Consider the following 16,477-nt stretch of genomic DNA (forward strand, 5'->3'; position numbering starts at 1 on the left):
GCTAGGAGGGGGGTTCGCGCACCTCGGCTCTTCCCGCTCTTCCTAGTGACTAACCCTGAGGCAGGACGTGGGAGGAAGGGGCTCCCGCCTCCCGCCCAAGGCCTGGGGCTTGAGCCATTTTGATTTGAAAGTGGGGCGTGAGCCGGGTGGCGCGGCGGCGGCGGCGGCGCCGGGTCGCCATGCTGCTTCCCGAGACGCCGAGGCTGGGCCGAGAGGCGCGCGGCTGCCGCGAGGGACCCTCCCCGCCGGGCCGCGTCTCATCCCCCGCCCCCGGGGCCCTTCGCTAGCCCGGTGGCCCCGAGCTGGCCTGGTCGCCCAAGATTTTCTCCGTGGCTCTGCAGGAAAATAAACTTTTAATTCTCTACTCCCGTCCCACTTCGAGAAACGGGGTGCTGCTTTCCCCTGGTTCCTTCCTTCTACTTCTGGAGCCGCTGAAGCAGCGCGCTCGCACAAATGCTCACGTCTTTCCAAAATCTCAGCAGTCTGTTCAACTAGCCCACGTGATTAGTGGAAATAAAACGAAAAAAATTGAAAAACAACGAAATTAAGGGTTCTACCAAGCCTGGAGCAACCTTTTCCCCCCTCAGGCCTTTAGCTCGTGCCTGGATTCCTAGGAGGCCCCAGGAACTCTAGAATTTAGCTAATGTCCCTTACCACCCTTCCTCCCCATCCCCCCACTCACTTCTTTACACTCGTTCATGTCTTTTTTTTTTTTTTTTTTTTTTTTAATCTTCAGGGAAAGTAGAACTGCAAGGAAAGCGCCTAGAGATTGAACACTCGGTCCCCAAAAAACAAAGGTAGGAAAAGAGTTCCTTTTGAGAATTGAGAAATGGAGACTAATATTCAGGGGTCCATAGCGTCTCCAATGGAACAAACCCATTACTGGCCTTTCCACCCCCCAACTCCGGATGTTGGGGGCTGGGAGAGATTGGCCAAGAGCTTGTAATGGTTGTTTTACAGCTTTAAAAGAAATGCAACAACTTGGGACTGGGGTAGGCTGAAAGACATGACTTGAAGAATTAAAGAGGAAAAAAAAAATCAATAGGGTAGAAGCTCTGTGGAGTTCAAAGTGTGGGACCCTTTTTTTTTTTTTTTTTTTTGTATGGGAAGTTTAAATATTGAGAGTTGAAACTAGTGGCGGTGGTGATGTTTATAGCTTCCTATTAGGCCTCCTTTTTCCTATGTTTCTCGTCTTTTTTTACATCACAATTTTTAAGTAGGTTTAAGGGGGTTCTTTTTCTATTGGGGGTGAAGAATAATGAGCAACCTTCCCCGTTCAGATCTCCTTATGCTGTGCTACTGATTTGTTACAGGCATGGATTTTGTTGCCCCCACACAGACCCTTATCCTGAGTCCCTCGGATTTTACATTGCCTCTTCAACTGGGTTTTCAAAGACTCTGCTTTGACTGTACTATCCCTTCCCAGCCCCCCCACCCCCACTCCTTCAGTCCATTGTTACAAGGGACCATCTGGGGTGAGCTTTGTGCTCAGGCTGTGAGCTGGGGCTCTTTGGAGGGTCTAGAACTCTGGGGATGAATGGTTGTGTGTGTGTGTGTGTTTTCTCCTTTGAGTTCCTTTTACTCCGTATTCTGTCTTTTCCAAAAAATGGGGTATCTCCATCTTGCTTCTTTAAAATTCAGGATGGATTTCTAGTTCCCTCGAATTCCGAAGTCTGCGGTTGAACTCTGGCTGTGGAGTGCTGGGGCAGTGTTCCTTACATCAGACTCTTTGAACATGTTGACAGTGCAGTTTTCTTTCCTGTCTTTAGTTGGAAGCAACCGTCAGTATTTTTGGTCCCCTCAACCTCTCTTTCAGCTGGGAACTTGCTGTATTTCTGAAGTTTTTGGTCCTTTCTAGGTGGCAATCTTCTGTGGGTGCTTGCTTTCGGGGATGGGGGAAGCATGTTTTTAAAGAATTTAGAAAGTTTAGCTAGAGATCATGTCTTCTGGGGTTTGGCTTTGGATTTTTGAGTAACTGAATTATTGTAGCTGAAGATCATCAGTATGGCTTGTGTCTCTTTATAGAGCATGTGTGTGATTGTCAAATGCTTGAGGCTGTTTCTGGGAAGGTGCTTAGAATTAACAGAGGCACTAAAATTGGAAGGAAAAGACGCTTTATTTGGATTTTTTTTTTTTTTTTTTTGGAGATGAGAATAATACAATAAATTCCTGGAAGATCATGAATATATGACTTTAGAGCTGTGTTGATGGGAGATCGAATAACTGGAATTCTGAAATATGTGGTCACTTTTCCTTTCTGCTCTTGAGGACGGTTTAAATTTTAAAGCCAAAGAAGGCAAAACAGAAAGAAACAGCAAAATGTGAATGGAACTGAAAGCATTGATACTTTCATAGTGCCCTGTATTTGTGGATCTTTCTCTACAAGCCATCTGCTGGCTTCAAAGGCATTTCTGTCTAGGCTCCTTGTCCCCTCAGATGCCTCACTCAGGTCTCTTTTTGAGTTGGAATGGAAAGGGGATTTGAGAGATGATGTGTCCCCCCCCCCACCCCCGCTGTAATGAATTAGATCTCCCCTTTTCTGAAATAATTTTTTTGAACCAAACATTGAATCACTTGTCTGTCCCCCACCCCTTCTGGGTAGTGGTGTTGAGAAGAGACTTTTTAGTGTGAACCAGTTTTTGAAGTTCCAGGCTTTAAAAAGAAAAGTTTGTTTTCCTTAAGTCAGTCTGTGTTCCTTGAGGAAGCATGTTGTGTTGTTTTCTAGTTTGTGTCTGAACACACTCCTTCAGTGTGTTTGCTGCTGGCATTTCCAGTCTCTTAGACATACAGAAGAGAGTTTAGTCAGGACTAGCCTAAGCTAAATGAACTGTGGCGGTGTATTTTTTTTCCTACACGTATTGTGTTTTCAGTGGTATTTAAAATTGAACTCTTAATACACTTAGTTGCTAATGAATTGTAATTTAAAAGTATTAGTATTTGTTTTCCCTTTGAATGTATTTGATAGACGGGATTTATACCTTTTTAAACCCCAAGAGACTGAATACCATGTTTACGCTGAAAACAACAAAATTTGAATTTTCAATATGAGAGACCTTAAAACTTACTATTACCTTCCCTAGTGTTGGGAATCTGGTTAGCAGTGTCAGCCTTTGTTGAGAATTTTATTCACTGGTAAATGTTGGTAAAAGGAGAAGGACCCAAAGCAGTTGAAAAGGTTATGCAGTGTTTGTGTTTAGATACATTTTCTTCCCAGAGACTTAGGAGTAATTGAGGCAAGGAAGGAGGCGCCATCTTAGGTTTGCTTAGGGAAGGACATGGTATGATTTACTTTTCAAGAGAATGGGACTTTTCCTGCACCTACCCCCGGTTCTTTTTAGGAGTGTGCCCTAAACCTTGCATATTTACTGTCAACTGGTGTCATCAAAATAAAACATTGCTGTTAACAGCATATGAAAAGATGTGTATTGCTTTTTTTCCCCCCTGGCTGATTCCAAGTTTGCTGATTTCTTTAGGCAGGTTGACAGTAGTTCTTTTTTTTTTTTTTTTTTAAACCGATTTAAAATGCAGTGTGTTAATAAATTTCCAGTGATTTAAATGAAAACTAGGTCTGCCGGGCAGTGGTGGCGGGCAGTGGTGGTGCACGCCTTTAATCCCAGCACTTGGGAGGCAGAGGCAGGCAGATTTCTGAGTTTGAGGCCAGCCTGGTCTACAGAATGAGTTCCAGGACAGCCAGGGCTACACAGAGAAACCCTGCCTCAAAAAACAAAAACAAAAAACAACAAAAAAAGAAAACTAGGTTTGTTTTCCAGGGGTGAAAATTCTAAAGAGAATGTATTCAATCTGACTCCTATTTTATAAGTTTAGTTTTCTGGACTCAGCACCTAAGAACCGGTGAATGGCTGTTTTTTTTTTTTGTTTGTTTGTTTGTTTGTTTGTTTGTTTGTTTTAAACATGGCAGGAAATATTTTCGCCTGATTAAAAATGAACTGTAGAAACGTTGAATTAATTGAGTCACTAAGTCTTTTCAAAACATGTTAAAACTACCTTCAGAAATAACTTTGTATTTAATCAAAAAGCAAACAGCAATTTGGAGTTAGGGGCTGAAAATGAAAGGAGAAAGGTTGAGAGAGAGATGAGCCAACCTGGGCTTTTAAAGCACTTACGTGTTTCCAATTATGAATTCATACCCAAGTCCAGAAGGACCTTAACTTAGATAAGGTGAAACATATATAGATAAGACAGAATACACATAAAAACTGCACATAAACTAGTCACAGTTCTTGGGAGGCAGAGGCAGGCTGTTCTGCGCTCAGTTCCAGTCCAGCCAGGGCTACACACAGAGCGACCCCCATCTGAAAAACAAGCTTTAAAATAGAGTTCATAACTGTTTTAGTAAATGCTGCAGCTTGTAAAGGTTACAAATACTGACAGTTTATGATCCAGGTTCTAGTCCCAGAGCAGCCAAACATTGGTGGTGGTGGAGTAGGGGTGACCTAAGGGCCACCAGGCTTGCTTCTCCCCCTTTTTCCAAAGGTCTGCAAAGGGACCTGGGTGCCACAGCTGCAGAGCCCTCCACCCAGGAAACAGGAAAGGTTCGAGAGCACTGGGATTTATGCACTACAGGAACTGATCCAAGGTCTTGAGGACCCTGGAAAAGAAAGTGAGGCTCAGGAAAGGATGGGGTGCAGGGAGAGGGCTGGGAGCAGCAGGAAGGTCAGATGGGGTTCTCCAAGAAGAGCCTCAGGATTGTCCTGAAGGCTGATTGAAACAAGGAGTAATAATGACAGGGTCCTTGTTTTTTGTTTTGTTTTGTTTTTAAATGTATAAAGACAAACAGGTCTTACAGCTGACTACTGGAGAGGCCTTGACTCAGGGTCTCATTCGTTCTCTGTTAGTAGGAAACGTGTGCTCCTCGTTTTCACTGTTAAAACAAGATATCCAACCTGTACTTACGGTACATGCACATTTGGTTATTGATCGTTTGATTTGCCTAGAAATGATCAGATTACCAGAAGGAAGTGTTCAGTGCAGTCTGAATTCTGTCCTAGTAGAAAGAATGGAATGTCCCTTGAGGATTTTTGATCAACAATGACCATGTACTTCATAGATGCAAATGGTCCTCTTAGTATTGCTCTTCATTGCACAGCCAGCTTTGTAAGGTCTGCTTCCCCCCAACCCCCACCTTTGCAGCACAGTAAGTTGGGGATAAATAAGCCAGGAACAGACCCTCTCAGAAAATAGAAGCCACTGGAATCAAATGTGCTGATGATGGATAAATGATGAGGTTTTCCAAAGTAGGTCTGGACCTCATAATTTTAATGTAGTTAGAGAGAAATCTGATTGCACTAACCAAACAGCAGAAGCGAGTTGTGTTGTAAAAGTTGGGCCCCAGGAGCAGAGCGGGCTAGCAGGCAACTGTTTTAGATGAAAAATACCAAGTAATAGCCAAATGACTAAAAACAACTGATTGGATTAATCAGTATTTTCAAGACCCCGGGCAGTCTTACGCAGTTGATATTTTAGGGGCTACAAGGCACAGAAGAAGCTAATGGACTGACTGGGGATTTTGCTGACTTTGGGGAGGGCCATAAGGAAAATGTTCTCATTTTCAAGCATCAAGTGTTTTCTTTATTTTCTCTGAATTCTTGTTCTGTGCATTCTAGTTAGACTATTATTTCTTTAGCAAAAGAATTTTCCAAATGTTTCATTTAGAGTTAATTTCATGACATAGAAATGTTCAGTTGTAAACTTTGAGTGGGTAGTTTCTGACGGGGACAGGGTTTCTCTGTGCAGCTTTGGTTGTCCTTGAACTCAGAGAGATCCACCTACCTGTGCCTCCTGAGTGCTGGGATTATTAAAGGTGTGTGCCACCACCACCTGGTGCCAGAGTTTGAATCTTTAAGAGGAAAAACTTAGAAATACATTTACTTATTTTGAGACAGGGTCTCATTATATAGGTAGGCTGGCTTAAAGATTTATTTTTTATTCTCTGTGTGAGTGATTTCCCTGCATATATGTATGTGCACCATGTGGATGCCTGGTGTCCATGGAGGTCAGAAGAGGGTGTCAGATCCCCTGGAACTGGAGTTCTAGGTGGCTGTCAGACACCATTTGGGTGCTGGGAATCAAACCCAGGTCCTGTGAAAAGAGCAGGCAGTGCTTTTATCCACAAAATCATCTCTCCAGCCCCCAGGAAAACTTAAGAAGTTGCATTCCTTTTTTTGTTTGTTTGTTTGTTTTTGTTTGTTTTTTGTTTTTTTGAGACAGGGTTTCTCTGTGTAGCCCTGGCTGTCCTGGAACTCACTCTGTAGACCAGGCTGGCCTTGAACTCAGAAATCTGCCTGCCTCTGCCTCCCAAGTGCTGGGATTAAAGGCATGCGCCACCACTGCCTGGCCAGAAGTTGCATTCCTAATGGCTATACTCTCTATGTCCAATTTGGGGGCACCAAATTGGCCTCCACAAGTGCATTGTGTATGTGGAAAGTGCCCTAGAAACAGTAGTCCTTCGGCCTGCACAGACACACAAACACAGCAGGTTAAAAAGCCTTAACTAAGTTGGTCTTAAGATGGGTGTGTTGGTGCACACCTTTGATCTCTTGAATTCATGGCCACCCAGAGTCTACATAGTTCCAGGTTAGACAGCCAGGGCTCTGTAAAAACATCCTGTCTCAAAAACAAACAAACAAAAAAAGATCTTATTAAAGATTGTTAAGTCTTTCTGGTGGTGAAAAAGGGCACAAATCATGAAAATTTCCTTTTTTGTGTGTAGATCTCTGTGTAGCCTTGGCTATCCTGGAACTCCTGTCTATCGATCATACTGGCCAAAAGTGAGGCATTATTCACAATTCTTCAGGATCAGGAGAGAGAGAGAGGTTTCCAAGGCTATAATCCAGCCCAGATCCCCTGTGTACCTTCTGTAAGTAGTCTGGAGGAAAGATCTTCACAGGAGATGAGTGTTTAAAGCAGTGGCTCTCAGTTCTCTGACTAAAGTGTGCTAGGATTAGAGTGTAGCAGCTGATACTGTTACTACAGCATCCACGGGCTTTGCTGCTGCTGCTTGACCTGGCAGGTCTTCACCTTCTTTTCAGGTTTTCCAGTTCTGTTCCATAGAGCTGTGGTGGTTCCAGGAGAATTGGAAAGGGTCAAGTGTATTCGTGTTTGAAAATATGTCTATGGAAAGTTTGGACTGCGTATGGCAACTTGGGTATTTATGGGTAGATTAGGTGTTTATCTGTCCTTGGTGAATTAGCTCCATGCTTTATCATTATTTTATTGCTTTGGTTTGAACTCACCCATGCTCCTAGGAGTGTATTGTACTGGTGGCGCTGTGTAGTGTGCCTTCATGGTTAGCTGCGGGGAGCCTCCCAGAGCCCTCACATTATTGACTCCTAGGCCCGGAGGGAAGCACCAGGGCAAGCATGGAGGAGAGGGCTAGATTGTTTATTAGGAGAAATGGTCAGTTATTACATTTCCTTTGATGTCTCTTTGTGATCTCACTGTTGAAGTTCCTGTCAAAGGTTTGTGGGAGAGAGAACCACTAGTATCTGTAGACGAGGAAGGTGTGAGAACGGGAGGAATGGGGCAGTGGGTTCTGAGCAAGGAAGAGTAGTTTCTCTACCCTGATGGGAGATAGCATGGATGTTGGCTTTTATATTCTGCTTTTATTAAGCTCATAAAATAGGCATTTAAAAATTAGGGCCTGGAGGTGACTGAGTACATTTCCTCCCTTTATTGTGGCCTCGAATTGTCTCCCTGGTTCCCCATCTAGAAACAGTCCCACAGAATCCACCCAAAGCCCAATCTCACATTCACTTTCTCCTTGCAGCCCACCTTGTTCCAAATGGACATACAGGCACTGCGTGCACGTCTGCAGCCCGAGGTGTGAACCTTCACGTACTGGGTACGGGAAAGAAAGGCTTTCAATCAGGGTGTCATTTCTGGCCTTTTAACAGGTTGTGACTTTAATCAGTTACTGTAAAAGGGCTTTACAATTTGTTAATACAGAGTGGTATGAGTCATAGTTGGGATGGCTTTGGGCTCATCAACTTCCCAGTACACCTTCCAAGGAGGAGAAAATGGCGGCGGTAAACTAGGATCTGAGGTGGGGCTGCTGGGTGAAGGAAACTTGAAGATGTTGGTTCAGAGTTAGAAGCATTTATTCTGCTTCTCCCAAAGGCTCCATCACTTGGTTGAAGTCTAACTGTAACAGAGAGAGCCTAGCATTAAAGGGCAAAGGGTGTTTGTTCAGAGAGCTGGATCTCCTGCATCTTCTAGGACTTTGAAAACAAGTACTAGCCGTTACAGGAGCAGGGCTTTTTGGGGGCGCAGGGGTGGACCTCTGTATTTCAGTGGCTTTCCTTCCTGAGGTGGAACCCTAGCCTTGCTGAATGCACTGAGAACTCTCACAGCTTCGGTTTAGTCTTTTTAAAATTTTATTTCTTTTTGATGTGAATGGGTCTTTTGCCTGCATGTATGACAGTGACAGTGTATTACCTGGGCATTACTCATGGAGGCCACAAGAAGGTGTCAGGTCCCTTGGCTGGAGGTATAGACAGTTGTGAGCTGCTATGTTGGTGCTGGGAATCCAACCTGGCTCTTCTAGAAGAGCAGCCAGTGCGCTTAGCCACTGAACCATCTTCCACCCCCTTTACTCTGGAGTGTTTTTCACTTAAGTAACCTATTCATGAAAATCGGCCGGGCCACACCTGTGGTCCCATGATGGAGAGGTGGGACAGAGGGGATCACTGTGAGTTTGAGGCCATCCTCATCTACACTGAGGTCAGCCAGGATGCACAGTGAGAACACCTCAGAAAGGGAATGCTTTGGACTTCTGGAGAAGGGTGGATGGACGCTTATTTATTATTGACGATGAGCTCTGGGTAGGAGTGGAATGATCTTCAGGTGCCCCATGCCTATCTGAGGTAATCACCCTTTCGTGGGCCACCTGGAATGAGTAGTGCCCTTGTCTTCGCAACTAAGAGGAATGCTGCCTAGTTCCGTTCCTTTCCTTTCCTTTCCTTTCCTTTCCTTTCCTTTCCTTTCCTTTCCTTTCCTTTCCTCTTTTCTTTCCTCTTTCCTTTCCTTTCCTTTCTAAAGAGGAGTATATTCCACACTGTCAGCAGCCTGGGGTGTGAGAGTCTATTTTCCAATCAGCCACTGGCTATTAAAAATTAAATATGTGACTGATGAATGGGAGAACATTTAGCAATTGCTACTTCTTGCATACACACATTCATCTACTGCATGTCACTTCCTTTGTTAGATACCTGAAGTAAAATAAGGAGCAAGTGAAAGAGCAGCCTTAGGTTTAGGATTTTTCCGAAAAACTTGCTAAGTAAGTCACCTTAGGAGTCTGCTCTCCTCCATCTCTCGGAGATGAAGTGCTCTTCCATTGTTGCTGACCGCTGCCCTGCACGGTTTTCATTTATTAGGTTTTTATGTAGCAGCATTAGATCTCTCTCAGTCTGGGTGGGAAAGGCAGGCAGAGGGATTATTGGGGTGGGGGAGCCTCAAAGAGGGAGGTACTGCTTTTAACAGGCGAGGAATGCCACCTATCTGCCCCCAGGCACTTTCCCTTAGACCCAGGAAAGCTGTGGGACTGGCTAGGGATTGACTACTCAGATGGAGGGGTCCATTAACCCATAACTCAAGCTTGAACAGAGGGGAGGGTTGGCAGCTAAACTGGATTTTGGAGTACAGGCAAGAAAAAAAATAAAGTGGATTAAGGAGAGTCGGTTGTCTGGCAGGGAGGTATTTGTCAACTGCAAAACCAGAAAGCTCCGGAAGTGCATAACAGCTCCACAGAGCCTTCCTAAAACAGGAGTGCAGAGAGCCGGCCACTGCACAGGCTGCGGCTTTTCTTGAGCTTTTTTGGAGTAGCATAAGTTGCAAAGAAAAGCACACCTGACATGTGTCTGTCCCTCCCTTGAGCCTTCTTCCTTCCCAGGACGAAGGAAACAAAAATGACGGGTGTCCACAGTCTTCCGTGTGTCCACAGTCTTCCGTGTGGGTAGCTAAGTTAGAAAAAGGGGTTCTGTGGCGGGATCTAGGGTCGCTCACTGTTTATTTCCAGGCCTCTAGTCTGCTCGCTTGGATTCTCCTCTACTCCAGAAATTTCATGAAATAACCTGAGTAAAGATGTGCAGATCTTCCAGGCTTTATTGGTTGCCTGCTTCCTGTTTTTATGTATTTACTTAATTTATTTAGTTTTTGTGGGCGGTGGGGTGGAAGCAGGAGCCAGGGTTCAGGGCAAACTGAGATGCCCTTCTCCTGCTCCTCACCCTACAATTAGGGACGAAGAGTTGACCTTTGTTAATACCTACTGAATCATAATTCTTACCTCATACATTGGCTTCTGGGGAGCAAGAACCCATCACCCTGTTTTTCTGGGAAGCAGGAACAAGCCTTATGCTGTTACTGGCCATTCATTGCCTTCTTGGGCTATTCAATCTCTCTGAGCCTCTCTTGCCACCTGGAAATGGAGCCGTTCACATCAGCCCCATGTTCCAGTTTCATAGATTTTGGAGGAGATCTTGTAAACTCGGTACATGCAAAGCTGCACCATTAAAACTGCGTATTAGTAACATAATCGGCGACACCCCAAAGGGATTGGTAAGTAAGGTCACTAACACTCTACCTACTTCATTATCGGGACAAGGATGATTTCAATGATAACTTTCCTGTGGAGTCTCCCGGAATGCCCAGGGCCCCTAAGTTCGGTCCCACTCCCAGATCCCATTTCTGCCTTGTCTGTGGAAGGCCTCCCCACCCTGGTCCTGCCACCTTGGGCAGCCGGGACAATGTCCCTTAGCATCGCCGCCTCCAGGGCCAATTTCTCCCCGGCCTTAGCGGCCCCACTCGTACCCTGTTCCGAGCTCCCTGCCCCTCTGCCCGGTTCTCCCTTAAATGTTTGCAGGCCGGTTAGCAGGCGGGAAGCCCCCTCCCCCACGGGACCACCTCAGTCACGGCCCTGACCACGGGGAGGTCGGGCCTGGATTTACTAAAGAACCCCGGAGGGGGAGCCTGCCCCGGGCCGGCAGCCTGGCTCGCCGTTGGGGTCGGGTTTCGGCCGGTGGCTCCGCAGAGAGAGGGAGAGAGGGAGAGAGAGACAAAGGGCAAAGTCCCGGTCCCCACCCCCACCCCAGCCCCCAGCGCGGCCCCTCCCCCACGGGCCCTGCGCAGGCGACCAAGGGCCGCCGGGGCCCCTCAGGACCGGCTGAGCGTCCCCGGGTGCCCAGGGCGCCTTGGTGCGTGAACCTGCTAGACTGTGGCAGAGGAATGGGGGCGCATCCTTGTCCCCCCCCACAGTGCAGCAGCCCACCCAGGGGCTGGGGTGGGAGAGCGCGCTGGGCTTCCCCTGTGTGAGGTGAGAGGCTGGGGCGCAGGCCGGGCCTCTCGGCTGCTCGGCCCTTCTCCATTGCGCGGCCCGCAGGACTCCCCTCCTCCCCCCAGCTGCTGCCACCTCCCCCACCTCAGCTGCCGCCGCCCTTCCCCGGCGCTGCCTCCTCAGTTGCCCTGACTGCTCAGCTTTCCAACCCTCCCAGGCAAAAGGCAGTGTCCAAGGCCGAGGTCCTCCGAGCTGTTGGAGACCCGCCTTTCTTCCTTGTCGGGGTGGCCGAGAGCCATTTTGGAAAGCGCTGGTGGTCCGGCCTCTTAATAATCTCTGAACCTGGGGGAGAGGGCTCTTTGGAGGGCATTTTGCACCCCCTCCCCCCAATCCCAGCAGAAATCAAGATGGGCCAGAATGGTGTGGAGAAAGTCGTTCTAAGAACCTGAGACCAGCCCTTAGCACATACTCTTAATGAACTCGCTCACCGCCAGCAGGTATTTGTTGGCAACTGGGGAGGACGCACCAGAGTCCTTTCTACTGATAAGATAAATTATTTTTCAACCCTAAGGATTTTCAGCATTATGGTAATCCTTTTTCACCGGACAGGGTTGTGTGTTATCTGATTTCTTTTGAGCTCGGCCTAGCTTCTTTGCTTGCTTCTGAGAACTCCACTTCAGAATCTTTCTCTCTTTCGCTCCTTCCCTCGAGATAGACAGACACACAGACACACAGAGAGAGAGAGGCAGAGACACTCTCTTTCCGAGGTTTCCTTACATTCATTCTTCTGATGCGTCTCCCTCAGCCCAGCCTCTGGGCTCCCGGTGCTAGATCATTTGGTTCCTGGTTTCCTGAAGTTTCCTGGGTTGTGGGAGCTAAGATAACATATCCAGTGAGGGTCTGCCAGCTTATTAACCCCCCACTGCCTTGGGAAGACCCAGAAACTCTTGCCGCCATGAGGGTTAGTGAGGACAGGGCTCCTGAGGGAACCCCTGTACCCACACAGAAGGTTCATGTGGGCAAACTCCTTTCTCTGTATTATTGTACTTTAAGCTTTAGTAAAGGTTTCATCCTCACTCTCACCCACCCTCAGGTAGTTCTTGCCTCCCTTTTCCCACTGTTTTGCTCCACTTGGCCAGACCCCTTCAGTTAAAAGTTAAAAAGTAAAATTCTATTCAAAGCCCAAGGTTGGGGAGGAGGTAGCAATTGGCTCCGGCTGACCTGGAATTTGCCTAGAAGGCGATCAGCTATCTCCCAGCTTCTGTTTTAGGCTTCTTCCTAGGCTGCCCCATCCTAGGGACTGGGGGTGGGGAGATAAACACAATTAAAAAAGAAAAAACCTTTAGGCTTTCTTATCAATCCATTTATTCCTGAGTGGATTAGGTACTTCCGAGGCTGAGGCTCTCTTCCTCCAGCTAACACCTCCCCAGTCACCTTTACTCCTCCGTGTGCTCTAGATGGAGCTTGTAAGAGAACATCGGTGACTACCCTTTCCCCCTCCGTAACAGATCTCTGACAGCCACCCAGCCGTATTATAGGGTAGTTAGCTATTCTGCAAATTAAATCTGGTGCCCAAATTAGAGCTGCATGCAGTTAAAAGCCAGTTGGCAAGCATTTAACCATACAGAATATGGGCATTTTTCCTGCTCTTAATGTCCGGCACTAATGGCTTCTGCTGTGAACACGCAGCGCCGTTGGCCTGGAGAGCCGAGTTCTAGTTCCGCTCCCAACTTGCCTGGTCCTCTTTCCTCTGAGCCTTGACCTCCATGTCTATGAAATGAGAGTTTATAAACTGTCCATTTAGGCTTCTCTCTCTGCTCTGAAATACGACTCTGATTCCCCTTAACCAGAACTTCTTGGTAGCAACAGGTACACGTAAGTGGCATGTCCTATAAGAAGTCCAGTGAGTCCCTCAACCCCCAGTTTGTCGTTAAACACACAGGTAAAGACCCTTCCAGAGGAGAAGTTACGGTTAAGCCCAGAAGAGCTCGCAGAGGGCTTTTCTTTCTTATGTCTAACTTTAGCTTAGGAATCAGGGTATACATGGGACAGTGTGTGTCCTACATACATTTTAAAGCTCAAAGGCGTTTGCTGCCAAACCTGATGACCCGAGTTTGAACCCCAGGACTTACATCCTGAAAGAGAGAACTAAACCTATCTGAACATGTCATCCAACCTTACATGCATGTTGTGGCACAGGCATCCCCCTATCCCCCCCCCCCCCATACACACAAAAACCAAATCAATGAAATTTTAAAAAGTCTTTAAAAGGCAATGTGCACACAGGTGTATTTCAGTGATGTCTGTGCTTTCTAGGCTCAAGAGTGTCCGTGTTCTCTCCTCCCCCACCCCCTTCCTTGTGGTGGTGATGGCATCAGCCTTGGTTCCAGGCCTCTCACTAGGTCACTTTTTCAGCTCGAGTCCTAACCCGCGGCTAGCTACTCAATAGAGTGCCCGCCGGCTGCCTGGCCTGTCTGGCTGCCCTACCTCTGGATCATCCTGGCATGAAGCCAGTTCCTCCTCCCTTCCCAGCACCTCCCTTTTCTCAGCTACTGCCTAGCCTGGAGCGTGCCAGCCAGCCCCCTTTAGAAGTTTTCTAGAGTCCTCTCTCTTTCAGCCCCTGTTTTGGTACCAGCTCTCTGGTTTGTATGTGGTTAAGAAGGATGGGAAGGTACTATTGACATTGACACTCTGATGGTCTGGAACACCAGGGACATCTTGGAAGAGCCAATGATGAACAAGCTCTCAGCTGGAAAGGGTCCAACACTGGAAAGGTGCTTTGGTTCCTAAGTTAGTACTTGGGGTTCTTTTGTTAAAAACAGCAGAATTGCCTACCTAGTAGGCACCCATCACCACTTCCCCAGCCCGCGGTATCTGTTCCCTTTTCTTTCCAAGCCAACGAGCTGGCCTGGACACCACCAGACTGGAAACTCTTGAGAGCAAGTCCATTCGCCTGCACAGTCTGCTCAGTGTGGTTGACAGTGTCCAGCACCATGGGGTAACAATAAAGCTGACACCACACTAGGAACCAAGAAACACAAAAACTGTTAGTGTGTGTTCACACATGGAAGTTTTGAATTACAATCTCCACATTAAAAAAAGGCAAGGTGAGTGGGTGGTGGCACGTGCCTGTAATTCTGTAACCCCAGCACTCTGGAGGCTGAAGTAAGACTATTGGGAGTTCAGGCCAGCCCAGGCTACATCAAGAGACGTGTGTGTGTGTGTGTGTGTGTGTGTGTGTGTGTGTGTGTGTGTCTGTGTACATATTTGTTACCTTTTTTGTAAAAAGAAGCTCAGCAAGTCCCTCGACCCCCCAATTTGGCATTAAACACAGAGGTAAGTAAGGAAGTAGCCCAGGCCTCTTCTGGAATTGAACACATTGTGTCTCAGCCTCCCTAGTCCTGGGTTACAGGGTTACCTAGCTCTTTCAGCTGTTCTGGGTGTGGGCTACCACACCCAGCTCTTAGATATTTTTTGACCAAATATGTCAGAAAGATCGTTCTAACATGGAATCAATATTGTAATTACAGAAATAATTTTTTTTGGGGGGGGGTTTGGAAGAGATAACTAAAGTCAGTAATCGAGGTCTGGTGAGATGGTTTAGTGGATAAAAGGCACCTGCTACCAAGTCTGGTGACCAGAGTTTGGTTCTTCAGAAACCACAAATTCTAGACAGTTGTCCTCTGACCTCCATGCATGGAGCACTGTGTATGTCTCTTTGTGTCTTTCCTTCCCTCTCTTCTCAAACACACAAAATAAGTAAGTGGAATAAGGGTTCATTAGAGGTAGAACTGGCTTAACATTAGAATCCACAAAATCCACAGGTGAGGAATCAGTTAAGGTAACAATCAGTTCTGAGTTTGAGGCCAGCCTGGTCTACAGAGTGAGTTGCAGGACAGCCTGGGCTACACAGAGAAACCCTGTCTGGAAACAACAACAACAAAAAGGTGACAATCAGTCGAGTGCATACAGTTAGGGTGACAATCAGTTAAGAGCTGGGTAGTGGTGGTGCACACCTTTAGTTCCCAGGGGGCGGGAGCAGGTGTATCTTTAAGTTCAGGGCCAACCTGGTCTACAAAGTTCCAGTACTGCTAGGGCTCTACAGAGAGACTCTGTTTCAGAACAAAAGCAACGACAAAAATTGCACACAGCTCTTGCAGCACGGATGGTGGGTGGCTCACGACTGACTGCCCTACAGGGCATCCAGCATCCTTCTCTGGCACCTTCGGGCATATGCAATTAAAAATCAATATATAATTTAAAAACGTTGAACAATGACATAAAGAATTATATATTATATTAACCCTTAAAGTACAATAACAACTCGGTTCTTCGGTTGCACTTAGTCATGTTGGAGGTCCTCTAGTGGCACATGGAGACCACCAAAACAGCTTGTGAAACTAGAGGAAGGCTCCAGCAGTTGGACTTTTCCATTAGTGTCAAGGAAAGTCATGGAAGCCAATTTTTTTACATTTTGTTTAAAATTTTCTTAGTGTATGTATATAATATACACACAAGCAGGTGTGTGTGGAAGTCATCGGACAGTTCTGGCCTTCTGCCTTGTTGGGTCTGTATTTTCTCTCCCTTCACTCAAGATCTAAGACCTTAGAGACTCCCTGAAGTCCTACTGTGTGTTAGGAGCAGTGAGATTGTAGATACAGCTGAGCCCTAATCGCCAGCTCTCTGCTGTGTAGATCATCATGTAGATGGCATGGCGTATATACAGATCTGGGCATCCCTGTGGCTTGCTTTTGGGTGGGACGAGGGCTGGAAAAGGCCTCACTACGTAAGCCAGGCTGGCCTTGAACTCAGAGATCCACCTTCCTCTGCCTTCTGAGTGTTGGGATTAAAGGCATGTGGCCCCATGGTTGGCTGTCAGGATTTTTTGTTTGTTTTTTGTTTATTTAGGTTTATTTTATGTGTGTTTTGCCCACAGGCATGTATGTGTATCACATGCATTCCTGATGCCCACAGAGGCCAGAAGAAAGCATATTAGATGCCCAGTAACTAGAGTTAACAGATGGATGTGAGCCACCAGGTGGGTCCTGGGATCTGGGCCCTGGTCCACTGGAAGAGCAGCCATGGCTGAGCCATCCTCTCCAGCTCCAGCCCTTCGGCTAGCTCTTTTGCTGCGTCCAGTTACAGCAGTAAAATCACCACTAGTCTGGCATTTATTTTAACTTAGGAAAT

General features: G+C 46.7%; 1 protein-coding gene across 1 annotated transcript in view; it reads left to right on the forward strand.

Annotated features, from left to right (window-relative positions):
• Positions 1 to 16,477, forward strand: part of Igf2bp1 (insulin like growth factor 2 mRNA binding protein 1) — a 41,017-nt gene that overhangs the window by 889 nt on the left and 23,651 nt on the right. Inside the window, exon 2 of the mRNA XM_034506176.2 lies at positions 737 to 797. Coding sequence (XP_034362067.1) covers positions 737 to 797 — 61 coding nt within the window. The remainder of the gene's footprint in view (positions 1 to 736; positions 798 to 16,477) is intronic.

The sequence above is a fragment of the Arvicanthis niloticus genome, chromosome 6 (genome assembly GCF_011762505.2).
Source record: "Arvicanthis niloticus isolate mArvNil1 chromosome 6, mArvNil1.pat.X, whole genome shotgun sequence".
Lineage (NCBI taxonomy): Eukaryota > Metazoa > Chordata > Mammalia > Rodentia > Muridae > Arvicanthis > Arvicanthis niloticus.